Raw genomic sequence first — 13,196 nt, 5'->3', positions numbered from 1 at the left:
GGAGGGTTCCGAGGTAGGAGGCAACAGAATAAAATAGGCCAAAGTTTGTTTGATCCATCCTCAGTCATCCTAAACCCCTGGCCTGTCCCTTCAGGTCAGACCCTCACACCTTTTCTTGCTCTCCCTCCTCCCAAACTAAAACAGGTATCTTCACAGTCTCAAACTATCTCCCCACAAATCACTTATTAATTACATAGGGGAAAATAGTAACTTTACAGTGGAGTAACCTGGCAGGCACCAGCTCAACCAAGTGACCAAAGTAACCATTCAGAGGGTGTTCAGGGAAAGTTCTGGAAGGGAACTGGGGGAAAAGTGTATGAGAAAGGTCTTGTGAGGAAGGCTTTGGATGAAGAGACACTAGGTCTGCGGGTGACAGTGCAGGGTCCAGAGGGGGAGTGGGTCCTCTGGGGGAGATGAAGTGACCTTGGGGTGGGGGGAAGTTCTGGGTGGGGAGAAGGAGTCACTGGGGAGAGACTTTATGGGAACAGTTTGGGTGACAGGAGGGTAAGAATAGGGTCAAGTATAGGAGGCCTTGAGGTGGGGAAACTCTGGGTGACTAGAGGGTGAGGGCTTGCGGTAAGGGTCTCCAGGACAATTTTGAAAGGGTCCGAAGGCTCCAGGGCAGCAGTCCGTGGGTGGGGAACGTCCTGGGGTAAGCGCGTCAGGACACCTGAGCATGGGGCGATTTGGACCCGGGAGGGGGGCGGCGGGTAGCCGGGGGCGGGGCCGGCGCCGCCCGGCGGGTCCCCCCGCGCTGCAGGGGGCGCTGTGAGCCCGGGCGGTGCCTGGCCCGGCGGCGGTCGCTCCTAGCGAGCGCGGCCCCTTTTCCGGGTTTCCTCCTCCTCTCCTCCTTCTTCGCCGCCGCCGCTGCCCCTTTCCCGGCCGGCGGCTGCCGCTGCTGTTGCTACCGTCGCTGCTGCCGCCACCTTGGGGCCACCAGCCGAACCGAGGCCGCTGCGGAGCGCGAGCGCCGCCCGCCCAGCCACCCCGCCGGCCGCTCCTGGGCCGGGCCGGCCAGGCCGGCGCCCCCCGCGCCCCCAGCCCGTCCGCCCCCGCGGGCCCGGCCTGGCGCGGCCGCCCGTCGCCACCGCCGCCGCGCTCCTCCTCCTCCTCCGGCGCCCCGCGGCCAGCCGCCGCCTCCGCCCGCCGCCCCGCGCCCCCTGCCGCGCCGCCGCCGCTGCTCTCTGCGCCCAGCGGCGCCCCCCGGTCCCGCCCGCCATGCCCGGCCCGGCCGCGGGCAGCAGGGCCCGGGTCTACGCCGAGGTGAACAGCCTGAGGAGCCGCGAGTACTGGGACTATGAGGCGCACGTCCCGAGCTGGGGGTAAAGCCGCCGCCGTCCCTCGCCGGCCCCCTGGCTCCCCCTCTCCCGCCCGGCTCCCTCTAGCGGGGACCGCACTCGTCCCCCGGCGATTCGCCGCTCCGCCTGCCCCTCTCCTGGGCCAGCTCTTCTCGGGTCTGGGGTGGGAGCAGCGTGCCTCCTCTCACGCATGTCCTTGTCCCCGTTTCCGACTCTCCCTTTTTTCCCACCTTTGCGAAGAACCCGTCTGCCTTCTCCAAGGAATGCTTTCTTCCTGGGGAGAAGTACAGGGTGCAGGGGCTAGAGCCTATGGAAGTGAGGGGGCAGCCCTTCCTCCTCGCACCTTTGGGTTTCTGCTGGGGTTGGAACTAAACAGCTGTCCCCCTGAGCTATTAAAATTCTCTGCTTTTTTCGTTTTTTCCTGAAATGGAGATAGATGGGTGAGAGAAAAATTTTTAAGGACGTCCAGATTCTCAAAGTAGGCGCTGTCTACCTTGAGGGTGTGAAATGAAGCAGGAGCGAGGGAGCCAGGGCTAGAGGGGCACCTTGTGGTCCTCCAGGATGGATGCTTTGGTCTCCCGCCAGACTGGCTCAGAGCGGTGCCTTCCTCCCTCATCCCCCCAAGTTATCAGGGACTAGTTAGGAGCTCTGTGCAGAGTGAAGGGAGCCAGGTCTATGTTGTGGCTTTCATTTAGGGATGTGTCGTGATGTGATGTATAGACACTTCCAAGTGCTTGATTAACGGAAGAGGCTGGATGAAGTGTATAGTGGACGTAGGCTTGGTTAACCCAAGTCCTGGCATTTATGTGTGTCTTTTGCCTTTCACAGTAATCAAGATGATTACCAACTGGTTCGAAAACTTGGTCGGGGAAAGTATAGTGAAGTATTTGAGGCCATTAACATCACCAACAATGAGAGAGTGGTTGTAAAAATTCTCAAGGTGAGTGTATTATGAGGGGCGTTAAAAATACTTTTTTTTCCACAGGTCAAAAGGATAGCTAGCCACTGCAGTCACATCCTAGAATAAGCAGTGCTGGCTCTCATTTTGCATATCATTTTTTGTCCGATGTCCCTCACTATTCCTTCCATCCCATTTTCCTGTGAATTTCCAAGAAAATATGCAGACTGATCTCAAATCTAAACATGATAGTTTAGGAACCATCCTTGATCTGAAATTTAAATTATGGGCTCCCAAAGCAAAAAATTCCAAAGGGACTCCATTTATTACGAAGTAAATGGATGTTCAGAGGAAAGAAAACCTTTTTCATGAGGCACCCATCAATCCAAGGGCAGCTGGAGCTTTTTGTCACCCTTGGTGCTCTGAGTTATTCCAGAAAGAACACTGGAAAAAATTGGAGCCACTTCAAAGATGAGTTTGAAGCTCAAGTGAAGGGAAACGCCTCAGTGGGTAGTCAAGTGTTTCTTCTACTTTAGTGGTAAAGTTTCAGGTGGGGTGGAAATGGTGAGCCAGTTATGCCGAAAAGGTTCATCGTTGTGTGTTAGCTAGTAAAAATGAAATTTGGAGCATAGGAGAGTGTATTTGTAATCACTGAGATGATAATTGGAACAAAATGGTCTTAAGATCTGGTTTAGTGGCATAAGTTTGATAACGATACACATTTTGTTATCTCATGAATGAAGACATTATCTTAATGAGCGTGAAGCATTGTCTAAACTTTCCTTTAGGTATGTGATCAGTTGTGTAGCTTTAATAATGTTTTACAGGGTGCACTGAAAAGTAACTCTTAAGATCTGTGATGGGCCCACATTATGGTCAGGTCATTTAATACCTGTACATACCATTTAGTGAAAGATTCAGAAGACTCAAGGGTAACATAAACACTTTACATACATGTAATTTCCAGTATGATCATTTTGCAAAGGTTTTGTCGAATAAGAATGTGAGATTAAAAATCTGTCTTAAGGGTAGTGGTAGCCCAGCTGTGTAGATAGTCCCTGTTGAATAGGAGGGGTCAGACTCATGGTGTCTGAAAATCACCTCTCGGCAAAGCGTTTGGCTCCATCACTCGGAACCATCCTAGTCTGGTGATGAAGGAGCAGAATAGCAGTAGAGAGAAATAGGCAGTTATTTGTGTTGTCAGAAACACTGGCGACAAGTTGATGTTAAAGGTGTGTAGTTGGACTTGCCTCTTCCCTAAATATGGGCTTCACCTAAAAAGTCACGGGTCCTTTTTTTTTTTTTTTTTTTAAAACAAATAAAATTTTCCCCAGAGGGGTCATCTGGGAAGCCATATAGTTTATTCCTTTATGTAGATAAGCCTAAATGTTTTTAATAAAAGCTGCTTCACATCTTTCTAGGAAGTAAGCAGGACATAAATTGAAATTAGAAATTTTCACATTCCACTACTATACATTCAGGAGAGTAAACTGCTGACTCTAAGGCAATTCTAGAAAAATGTCTAAACTTTTATGCAGTGACAGCACTTTTAGCATAAGCACGCAACCTCCCATGGTGTCCTTTTGAAAGAAATAGCAGTCAGGTGTAAGTGTAAATACCGGTGTGTTCATTTAGGACAGCATTACATTGCTCTTCTGTCGGCCTTCTAAAGAACTTCATAGGGCCAGTTGCTGGATTGTTTTTCCCCTGCTCTAAATATTTTCAGGATATGTTTAGGGAACCCAGTATGGAAGCTATAGGTTATTTTTACAAATGGGCAGCCTAGGCACAAAGAAACTTTTCTAACATCATTATGTTGAAATGACCCTTCACTCAAGCTCCTGTTCCCTATCTTTTCCTGTCTCTTACTGTTCTCTTTAGCACTGGTTTGTAGGGTCTTAACACTGGGCAGAGTCTTCTGGAGTAAAACTTGGGAGGCAGGCCCCCTTGATGCTCAAATTAATGGAGTGTGTTGTTTCTCATCTCATTTTGACGCATATTCTTTTTAGGGTGCAGTCTGGACCACCTCGTTTCCAGTGGTGAAAACTACACTCACTTTTTTCTATTTTTCAAAGCCTTGTGGCACTCTTATCCAGATTTTGTTCAGGGTGTAAAGATGGGGTAAGAAACCACTAATGGTATCGTTTGTGGTTTTGTTCTGACAGGCTGAATTAGAGTAAATTAAAAGCTTTTAAAAAAAAAAAAAGAAGGAAAGAAAGAACAGGGTCTGTATCCAAAGTTGTGCTCTTCTATTCACATCAGTTGGAGTTATGACTAAGATCTATACTGTTGTGGTGTTTGATGGTAGGAAATTAAGTCCTTAACAGAGTACCAGCTGCTAGTAATTTAGGGGAAGCAAGAAAAAACTTTATATAGGCCTACTATATATCTGCAGGAAGGAACTTGATGTTTTAATGTGCACATAGTGACAGAGAGGGAGGGTGCATTCCCTTTATATCAATAACACTTCCAGCCAGTTCTTGCCAGTACATGAGAGTGGTTGGATGATGAGTGATCACTGAGGAATTTTATGGCATTTACTTTTCGTCAGTAGATTTCCAAGTATTTTATTGATCGAAACATATTGGGGCTGTTAGGAGATTTTAGGAGTTTAGAAATTGGTGAGCAAGATTTTACTGTCTATCCTCCAGTGAAATTCTGAGGCTGAAATCAGTCAATAGGGAGGTTATATCTTCTTTGACAAATTGTTTCGAGGGAAAAAGAGAAGAAGAAGGGGAAATAGTACGAGTTTACATAGCAGGGCAGAAAGCCACTTTAATGCCTAGAGTTTCATCTTTTTATTCTAAAAAATCAAGTCTTCAGTTCATCTGTAGCACCTCTTAAGAAGATGTACACAGAAATAAAAGCATGTGGCTGCTTTTGACACCTTTCAACGTTTTGTGAGTACTGCCTACATATGGATTTCAGGCCTTCATGGGGTCCTTGTGATCCTTCAAATTAAACTGCTATTTCCTGAACAGAAGTTCAGAGCAATACCATTTTTAAAAATCAAGTGTACGGTGGTTTTGAACCGGTGTTACAGTGGCTTGGAAATTCCCATATAAGGCTGCCTGTTAATAGTCTTCTTTTATAGGCAGCCTGGCTACCAACCATTTTTCCCCAAAATTAATTCTCAAACTTTAAAAAAAAAAAAGATGGTAATACAAGTTAGTTTTTTAAGCATGTTTAGCATATTTGTAGAATTTTGTGTTGGTGGGAGGTGGTGTTAAAAGGGGGATGAGATGATGACAGATCCTTCTTAGTTACTTCGTAGTGAGCTGGGGACTGTTGGGGTTCTATCAGCTGGTGGTTTCCTTAAGCTGATAGTGTGCTTTCTCCTTTTATTTTTACTTTTTTTGGGTTGTAGGCTGTCTTATCCTCTGTTTACTTAGACATCTTCTTCCTGAAACAGGACATCAGTAATAAATTATCTAGATCTTGGGGTAATTCTAGTTTGCACACATGTTTTCATAATGATATATAAGTAGCTAGGACAGTATTATTAATCAAAGTATTACATTAAAAATAGAAATTTTAAGAGTTGTATGTGAACTAGTTGTTGCGGTTTCTAATATTGTGGGGTCAGAGATGAATAGTGTGGTTAATTTATCTATGTTGAACAGAATCACAGAATGTGAGGAGCTTAGAAAGCTTTAGAGCCCAAATTCTTTTTACATGTTATCCAGGACCCAGAAGGAGGATGCCATTTGCTCAGGGTCACGTGCTTTGGGTAGAAGCATTAGTTTTAGAACCCTCCGTACTCATCATGGAAACCCTGGTGGTGTAGAGCTGTGGCTGCTAACCAAAAGGTGGGCAGTTTGAATCCAGCAGGCACTCCTTGGAAACCATATGGGGGAGTTCTACTCTGTCCTGTAGGGTCGCTGTGAGTCAGAAGCGACTTGACGGCAGCAGGTCTGTTTTGGTTGGTTTATACTGGTCATAGAGTCTTGTTAAATGTGAGAAGCACAATTGGGACATTTGCTGGATATTTGATGTTTTGATGTAATGGACTGTACTAGAAGCGTTGAGGAACATTCACTAAAAGTCGACTAAAATTGATTTGTTTCTAATGATTTTTGGAGTTACTCTTCTGAAAGGGAATATCTGACTTTAGTAGGTTGCTAGTTGAAAGGTGGAATGGATGAATAGCCAGAGATCTATTGGGACCCAGACAGGGGTTCTCAGTGATTTAAATCTACAGCAGCATGTTTAATGCATACATGAAATTTTAATTTACTGTTCAGTATTTTTATGCTTTTTAAACTCGTACAGTTTTCCCAAGTTTCAACATGATAGCTGGCCAGAATTAGGACACTCGGTTTTTTTTTTTTTATAAGGTTTACCCATGTAATATATTAGAGTTCACTGGAGAATAAACCATGTCAAAAAGAATGTCTTGATTGAGTACCCATTTTTATGTGTAGAGCGTGGCCTAATTTCAGAATCTGCCACCTGATGGTCACGGTGATACAGTGTAAGAAGTACTATAAATGGGGGGCAAAGGACTTGGGTTCTAGAACCAGCTTCTCCATTTATATCCACTTGACCCTGTTTTCTCATCTGTAAAACGGCGGGTATGCCTTTCCTGGTTACCTCACAGTGTTGTTGGGAGAATCAAACGCGATATAGATAGATGGATAGGTAGGTAGAGGGATGACAGTGCTTTAGTAATCTACGAAGTGTTTATTCTTCCCAGAGGGAGTGTGTGCCAGAGAAGTAGACTGCCTGGATTTAGATGTTAACTCAGACACGTAGAAGCTCTATGACCTTGGGCAGTTACTTAAACTCTCTGTGCCTCAGTGTCCTTATGTTAAATGGCGTTCATAGTACTTTTATCTCAGAGGATTAAATGTGCTTAAAACAGTGCCTGGCACTTGGAAAGCAGTGAAATATAGTTCCAGTATTACAATTGGGCCAAGTGAATAATTTTAGAGGGCAGAACCACTGGTAGAAAGGGCTGTACCATTCTCTTGATAAGAGCCAAAAAGTCTGCTTCATGCCTGGCCTTTTTAATAAAATATTTTAAATGCTGAGAATAAACAGTTACTCTCAAGGAGTTTATAATACCATTGGAAAGATGGGACTTGAAAGAGGAAACGTTGCTGTGAATAAATAACATTGCTCAGATAATATGCTTACATTTAGGTTAGCTGCGGTGGGTTTTAGAGATGCTACCAAGGTAATAAAATAAATGCTGTTATCCAGGCTGAACTTTTCTTCCTTACTCCATCCTTCTGCATTCTTGGCAACCATTGTTTATTGTAATTGTTTATTGCAGGTGATGAAATTAGTATCTTGGGCAATAAAAGGTTGGTAGTGGGATAAAAGTAACCCTGGAATTGAAATTCTGAGCCATATTTCTGCCTGTCTTGAAATCATCGATTCCGTTGTGTTAATATTTGCCAGGTTTTATTGAGGTCATAATTCTTACGCCTTTGGTAGATATAAGTTTGCAAATTCCATCACCATTAAATGCTGGTAGTTCAGCTCTTTCTCAAATCTGACTTTTTTTTTTCCCTCCAAAGCAGCCCTGGGTAAATAAAGAGGACAGATAGTGCAGACTGTTGACTTTATCAACTTTTTACAAGCAGCCTGCGGCCTAATGTGTCTTCTGTTTTAGAATTTTAAAATGTTGGTAGATAAACAGTGCCTTACTCTTGGATTACTTGGAACAGGGTTTTCCTGAACAGCTGGCCTGGTCAGCACCTGGACAGAAACCTTCCAAAAAGGGTTTTTTCTTTTTAATTTTCAGAGCTCACACACAGAAAAAAACTTTATTATTATTATTTATTTATTTTTATTTTTATTGTACTTTAGATGCAGGTTTACAGAACAAACTAGTTTCTCATTCAACAGTTAGTACACCTATTGTTTTATGACATTGGCTAAGTACCCCACGACATGTCAACACTCTCCCTTCTCAACCTTGGGTTCCCTATTACCAGCATTCCTGTCCTCTCCTGCCTTCTAGTCCTTGCCCCAGGGCTCGTGTGCCCGTTTGGTCTCATTTTGTTTTGTGAGCCTGTCCAGTCTTTGGCTGCAGGGTGAACCTCGTGAGTGACTTCATTACTGAGCTGATAGGGTGTCCGGGGGCCATACTCTCAGGGTTTCTCCAAACTCTGTTAGGCCAGCAAGTCTGGTCTTTCGTTTTGAGTTAGAATTTTGTTCTGCATTTTTCTCCAGCTCTGTCTGGGACCTTCTATTATGAACCCTGTCAGAGCAGTCAGTGGTGGTAGCCAGGCACCATCTCGTTGTACTGGACTCAGTCTGGTGGAGGCCATGGTAGATGTGGCCCATTAGTCCTTTGGACTAATCTTTCCCTTGAATCTTTAGTTTTCTTCATTCTTCCTTGCTCCTGAAGGGGTGAGACCAGTGGAATATCTTAGATGGCTGCTCACAGACTTTTAAGACCCCAGACTCTACTCACCACAGTAGAATGTAAAACATTTTCTTTATAAACTGTGTTATGCCAGTTGAGCTAGATGTTCCCTGAGACCACAGTCTCCACAGCCCTCAGCCCAGGAATTCAGTCCCTCAGGGAGTTTGGATGTATCTATGGAGCTTCCATGACCTTGCCTTGTACAAGTGCACAGAAAATTTTAAATGTTTTTTCCCTCCCTTAAGTATTCTAGGAGCCCTCGTGGTGCATTGGTTAAGAGCATGGCTGCTAATGAAAAGGTCAGCAGTTCAAGTCCACCAGTCACTCCTTGGGAACTCTATGGGGCAGTTCTGGTCTGTCCTGTAGGGTCGATATGAGTCAAAATCAATGCGACAACAATAGGTTTGGTTTATTTTTGGTGTTAGGTGCCATTGAGTTGATTCTGATTTATAGTAACCCCATGTGACAGTAGAATGGTTGCCATAGGGTTTTCTCGGCTGTAATCTTTATGGGAGCAGTTTGCCAGGTCTTTCTCCTATGGAGCCACTGGGTGGATTCGAACCTCCAACCTTTTGGTTAGCAGCCGGGGGCTTAATTGTTGTGCCGCTAGAGCTCCTTATTTAATGGGTTACCCCCATACGAATTCACCAGTAGGAATGAAGGAAGGTTTTTTGGTGTATACGGGCTTCTGGTTACATTCATTTCTTTGTTACATTCCTACTGATCTGTAACTCCTTTCTAGTAGTGGATGACAGCTCTAGAATTTTATTACATTGAAAGCCATTGAATGATTTGGTAGCATTGACTGAGTTTATAGATAAAAGATGATGAGCCTTTGTTTTTCTTCTAACTTTTTTGACATAGTGTCAGATTTACAGAAAAATTGCATGAATGGTAGAATTCCTTATATCTTTTGCCCAGATTCCACAATTTTAGCATTTGCCTTATTCTTCTCTACCGCCCTTTCTTTCTCTCTCTTCTTTCTTTAATGTTGTATACGTACATACATGCATATAAATTAGGTACTAAAAAAAAACCCATTGCTGTTGAGTTGACTCCGACTCATAGGGACCCTATAGGACAGAGTAGAACTGCCCCATAGGGTTTATGGCTGGTGGATTTGAACTCCTGACCTTTTGGTTAGCAGCCAAACTCCTAACCACTTCACCACCAGGGCTCCACATATATGTATACATACATGTGAAAAATATTTTTTCCTAAAGTGCTTAAAAAAAGTGCTTAGAAGTATGTAAATTGCTTAAGTGTGTATTTCCTAAAAACAAGGACAATTTCTTGTATAACCCCAAGTTGCCATGATCATAATAATCAGGAAATTAACATTGATACAGTGCTATTATCTAATCTACAGCCTCCCTTCACTGTTGCCAGTGGTACTGATGATGTTCTTTATAGCAAAAGAAAATCTCAGATCCTATGTTGCAGTCAGTTGTCATATCTTTTTAATACGGAACAGTTGCTCAGTCTTCATGTATTTCACAAAATTGGCATTTTTGAAACAAATCAGAAAACCAAACCTGTTGCTGTTGAGTTGATTTTGACTCAGTGACCCTATAGGACAGAGTAGAATTGCTCTATAGGTTTTCCAAGGCTGTAATAATTACAGAAGCAGACTACATCTTTCCCCCACAGAGCAGCTGCTGGGTTCTAGCCACCAACCTTTCGGTTAACAGGTGAGTGCTTAAACCACTGTGCCACCAGGGCTCCTTTTTTGAAACTTATAGGCAAGTTATTTTGTAGTATGTCCTTCACATTGGGTCCCGGGGTATTTTTTAATCCATTTGTGCAGTGCTTTATTTTCCCAGAGCTCTGTAATTAGGAAGAAGGGAGTATGATTCTTAAGTGGAGATGGGGAAGGGACACAGCAACCAGACCTGCTTTGTTGAGAACCCTGACAAAGTGGAGAGAGTAGGCATGGTCATGGTAGCTGGCTTGGGAGGATGTGGCTGGATTCTAATCTCTCAGTTGAACACCTTGTTATAGGTGATACAAGTGGCTCCCTGTTTCATATTTTTCTCTCCCTTTTGTTACATGTTCAAAGCTGTATCTTCTGACTCACAGTGACCCTGTAGGACAGAGTAGAACTGCCCCATAGAGTTTCCAAGGAACAGCTGGTAGATTTGAAACTGCCGACCTTTTGGTTAGCAGCCAAGCTCTTTACCACTGTACCACCAGGGCTCCAAAGCTATATCTTAACCAAACCAAAAACCAAACCCACTGGTGTCGAGTTGTTTGCGACTCATAGCAATCCTATAGGACAGAGTAGAACTGCCCCATAGAGTTTCCAAGGAGCACCTGGTGTATTCAGACTGCCAAACTCTTGGTTAGCAGCCGTAGCACTTAACCGCTATGCCACCAAGGTTTCCAAATCTATATCTTAGTGACCAAGAAAAAATGAAGTTTCTCTGGTGCATGTATATGTTATGTCTCCCCCCACTACCACTGACACACACACACGCTTTTTTCGTCCTGTTAATTGTTTCATGGCAAACTCACTGGCCTGTTTTTGCCTGTGCTATTATAACAGTGTCCCGGTGATGGAATAGTCCTTTTCCTTCGTTAGCTTCTCCCTTTAGCCGCGCTTGGGAAACAGAAGCACAGTGGTTAATAGTGCGGCCTCTGGAGTCAGACCCACCTAGGTTTGAATCCTGTCCCTACTCCTTACTTGAACTGTTTGGCCTTGGGCAGATAGCTCAACTTTAGTTCCTCTCCTACATAGGGATTTTGTGAGGATTAAATATGCTTGTGTAAATTAAGCCCGGGTCCTACTGTTACTAAGTAAAAATTTGAAAATACTAAAGCTTACATTTCTTGGGTGCTTACTATGTTCCAGCCAATGTTCTAAGCGCTTTATCAAACATACTTGAATGTGATAGGCTCTTATTTTTCCAGAACTACCTTTATTCTTCTTCAAATTCTTTCACCCATCTAAGACAAGAAATAACATGTAATGCTGGTATTTCTAATTAAGTTTAAATTTTTCTATCAAGGAGATCACAAAGTTAGCAGATAACAGAGGTTTTCAATCACTGCTGTATCAGAGGTCAATATTCTCCTTCGCTGATCCAGCATCTCTTTCTCTTGGAGTGGGATCCGTTGGGAAATTTTACTGGCTGTGTGCTGATCTCAGATTCTGGATATTAAGGAAATGGGAGTGGCGACAGGAAACAGGAGCCAGCAGCTGGGAAACAAGTTTGTAACTCGATGTCAGTGAACTGGTCTTTACTCTTAGAGGACAAAATTACATGTAACTCATTGGAAGAGCAGTTGTCTTACCATTTTGTTTCAGTTTTTCCATTTGTGAGTGCCTGACATACCGCTGCTCAGAGCTATAACATTTTCCATTTGGCAGCTGTCAAGTAAGCAAGCATTTTATTTTTAAAGTGTGACATGGGTCTTCAGAATTTTTAAGTGCCCTGAATGTAGCTGCTTAAAGATCTGACAGTAAGCTATGTGAGTCTATAAATTATTTAACTTAATCTTAAGGCTTCTGTAGGCAAGCTCATTTTATCTCAGTTATGTTCTCTTCTAATAAAGGCATGCTCTTTAATACCACATGGTGCAGGGTACTACATTAACCATTTAATTGGCTAACATTGTTTTAAAAGTTTCATTTATTAACTTCAAAAGGAGTCTCACTTCTGATTACTCTTGTGTATTTAAGCCAGTGAAGAAAAAGAAGATAAAACGAGAGGTTAAGATTCTGGAGAACCTTCGTGGTGGAACAAATATCATTAAGCTGATTGACACTGTAAAGGACCCTGTGGTAGGTGCCTGATGGTTGGGGGAGTGCACTAGTGGACTGTTGTGTTTGTGTGTGTGTGTGTGTAAGTAACATACCGAAACGCAGACTAAGGAGGAGTATCATTAAATACTGGGATGATTGTGTTTGTCTTTGCTGCTGAATAGTTTTGAAAACCAGGAAAAATCCTGGTAGCCCGGTGATAACAGTAGTCATCACTGCTTTTGTGGAACCCTTCCCTGGGTTTGTAACCTCATAATTTGATTGATCCCACAAATGTTTGTTGGATATCTCCGTGCGGACACCTGGCATAGAGAGCTGGGCAGGTCACAGCCCCAGCGTGTGGGGAAGCAGTCTTGCTGTTTCTCATACTAGACTTTAACTGAGTATCTGCCACTAGGACTCATCTCATTTCTGCAGATAAAATGAAAATATTTTTGTTAAAAGGCTTAATTCTTAGGCATTGTAGACATCCTTATTAATGTTGTTTTCTCTCCCTGGGGAGTAACTTAACCTTAAGTTTTGTTGATTAGCCAAGGTTGAAGACTCCCCTCTCCACACTTTTGTAGCATTTCTTCTCCCATTTTTGTTCTCCACTTGCTCTGCCTCAGATATCTCCTTGCTGTCCTCCCGCGATAGCTTTTTGTTTATTTAAGACATAAGTCTTTGCTTCTGTCTGCTAAAGATACCCTCATAATAGCAAATATTCATTGAACGCTTACCACGTGCCAGGCACCGTTCTGAGTATTATAGCGCATCACGTAATCCTCACAGCACTCCATCAGGGTAGGCACCGTTATTGCCCACACCGTAAAGGTGAGAAAACTGCAGTCTGCAGAGGTTAAGTAAGTTGCCCAAGAT

At 43.7% G+C, this 13,196-nt stretch overlaps 1 protein-coding gene across 5 annotated transcripts in view; it reads left to right on the top strand.

The window, feature by feature from the left end:
- Positions 1–1,151: 1,151 nt before the first annotated feature.
- The window catches only part of CSNK2A2 (casein kinase 2 alpha 2), a 44,680-nt gene continuing 32,635 nt past the window's right edge, over positions 1,152–13,196 (top strand). For 3 of the 5 annotated variants that reach the window (XM_049864503.1, XM_049864502.1, XM_049864501.1), the window contains exons 1-3: positions 1,153–1,322; positions 2,127–2,238; positions 12,258–12,359. In XM_049864503.1, coding sequence (XP_049720460.1) covers positions 1,219–1,322; positions 2,127–2,238; positions 12,258–12,359 — 318 coding nt within the window. In that variant the 5' untranslated portion in view covers positions 1,153–1,218. Of the gene's footprint in view, positions 1,323–2,126; positions 2,239–12,257; positions 12,360–13,196 lie in introns of all 5 variants that reach the window. The other 2 variants (XM_049864504.1, XM_049864505.1) reach the window with 1 other exon arrangement.

This window comes from Elephas maximus, chromosome 21, assembly GCF_024166365.1.
Source record: "Elephas maximus indicus isolate mEleMax1 chromosome 21, mEleMax1 primary haplotype, whole genome shotgun sequence".
Lineage (NCBI taxonomy): Eukaryota > Metazoa > Chordata > Mammalia > Proboscidea > Elephantidae > Elephas > Elephas maximus.
This window is presented reverse-complemented; position numbering and strand designations above follow the sequence as displayed.